This window comes from Charadrius vociferus, unplaced genomic scaffold (genome assembly GCF_000708025.1).
Source record: "Charadrius vociferus isolate BGI_N301 unplaced genomic scaffold, ASM70802v2 scaffold867, whole genome shotgun sequence".
NCBI lineage: Eukaryota > Metazoa > Chordata > Aves > Charadriiformes > Charadriidae > Charadrius > Charadrius vociferus.
Genome location: NW_009649311.1, coordinates 1,416 through 2,680, shown reverse-complemented (window position 1 = coordinate 2,680; position 1,265 = coordinate 1,416). Strand labels below are relative to the sequence as shown.

The 1,265-nt window shown below is 65.6% G+C and overlaps 1 protein-coding gene across 2 annotated transcripts in view; it reads left to right on the top strand.

The window, feature by feature from the left end:
- PGAP2 (post-GPI attachment to proteins 2) overlaps positions 1-734 on the top strand; it is a 31,708-nt gene extending 30,974 nt beyond the window's left edge. For both annotated transcript variants that reach the window (XM_009889396.1, XM_009889395.1), the window contains 2 exons: positions 215-323; positions 604-734. In XM_009889396.1, the coding sequence (XP_009887698.1) occupies positions 215-323; positions 604-734 (240 nt within the window). The remainder of the gene's footprint in view (positions 1-214; positions 324-603) is intronic.
- The last annotated feature ends 531 nt before the right edge of the window (positions 735-1,265 follow it).

Here is a 1,265-nt window from a genome sequence, read left to right as displayed (position 1 = left end):
TGCTCACGGTGCCTGCCTGTGCCCCCAGGGATGTGGTGGGGCCAGGGCAGAGCTTCCCTGGGGATCATGGTGGCTGGTACAGCGTCTCCGGCGTCTGCAGGGGCGAAGGCTGAGCCACTGGTGGCCTTGGTGGGTCCCTGCTGTGCTGGGCGAGAGGGACAGGGCAGACACCGGGACCCGCCGGGGCTGTGACCCAGCTCTTGTCCTCTTCCAGGAGCGCAAGTCGTACAAGTGGAAGCAGCTGCTCTTCTTCTTCACCTTCATCACGTTTGCGTTTGCCGTGTGTGTCTACTTCCACCACAACTGGTACTGCGGCCCCGGAGGTAAGGGGACCGGGGCAGGGCTGCGTTCCCCCCACCGCTCGGCTGTGCCTGGGGGGATGCATGTGAGGAAGGGGCCGGGGCGATGCCTTCCCTACCAAATCGCAGCCAGAGGCCAGGAGAGCTCCCTGGGGAGGGATGATGCCCGGATGCCCTTCTCCTGTCTGGTTTCAAGCCCCCCACCCCCTGCCCTGCTCCCCAGGGAGGTGTCCCGGGCGACCCCCCTGCTCCCTGGGCAGGTCTGGCTGCAGATTCCCCTCATCCGCTGTGTTTCCTCCCCCAGTGTACACCGTCTTCGCCTTCCTGGAGTACCTGGTTGTCCTCTCCAACATGGCCTTCCACATGACTGCCTTCTGGGACTTCGGCAACAAGGAGCTGGTGGTGAGCTCGCTGCTGGAGGACAAGCACTTCTAGCTGGCCGTGTGCCGGTGCCAGGCGGGGGCTGCCCTTCCCCTGGGGGAGGCAGAGACCCCATTCCCTCTCCTGCTGCCCCAGGGCCAGGCCGGGATGTTTGCTGTGGAGCTATCGCAAGGATCGTCCCGGGGTCCTGGGCTGCACAAGGGTCTGTGTGTGGAGCCTGGCTGTGCCTGGAGCTCTCTAACGGGGGAGCTGGGGGCTCCTCTGAGGACCCTCGAGGCCGGTACCTCCTGCCCTGGCTACCTGCTGGCTACCGGGGTGGGCAGGAGGACAGAGGAGGGGGACAGGTACCTGCTGCCTGTTTCTTTGGAGGATGCTCCGGGCAGAGCAGGATCCTGCTCCCAATGTCGGGGCACAGGGGGCCAGCCTTGTCCTGCCCCTGCTTTGCCTGGGTGGTCTCACGGTTCCTCCTCCAGGCTGGGGGTCCTTGGCCACGGTCCTCAAAAAGGGCTGGTGGCCTTTCGGGCAGCCTCAGGAGAAGGCGCGCTTGCTGCCCCTGCACCTCTCTGGATGCAGACCCAAAGCCGA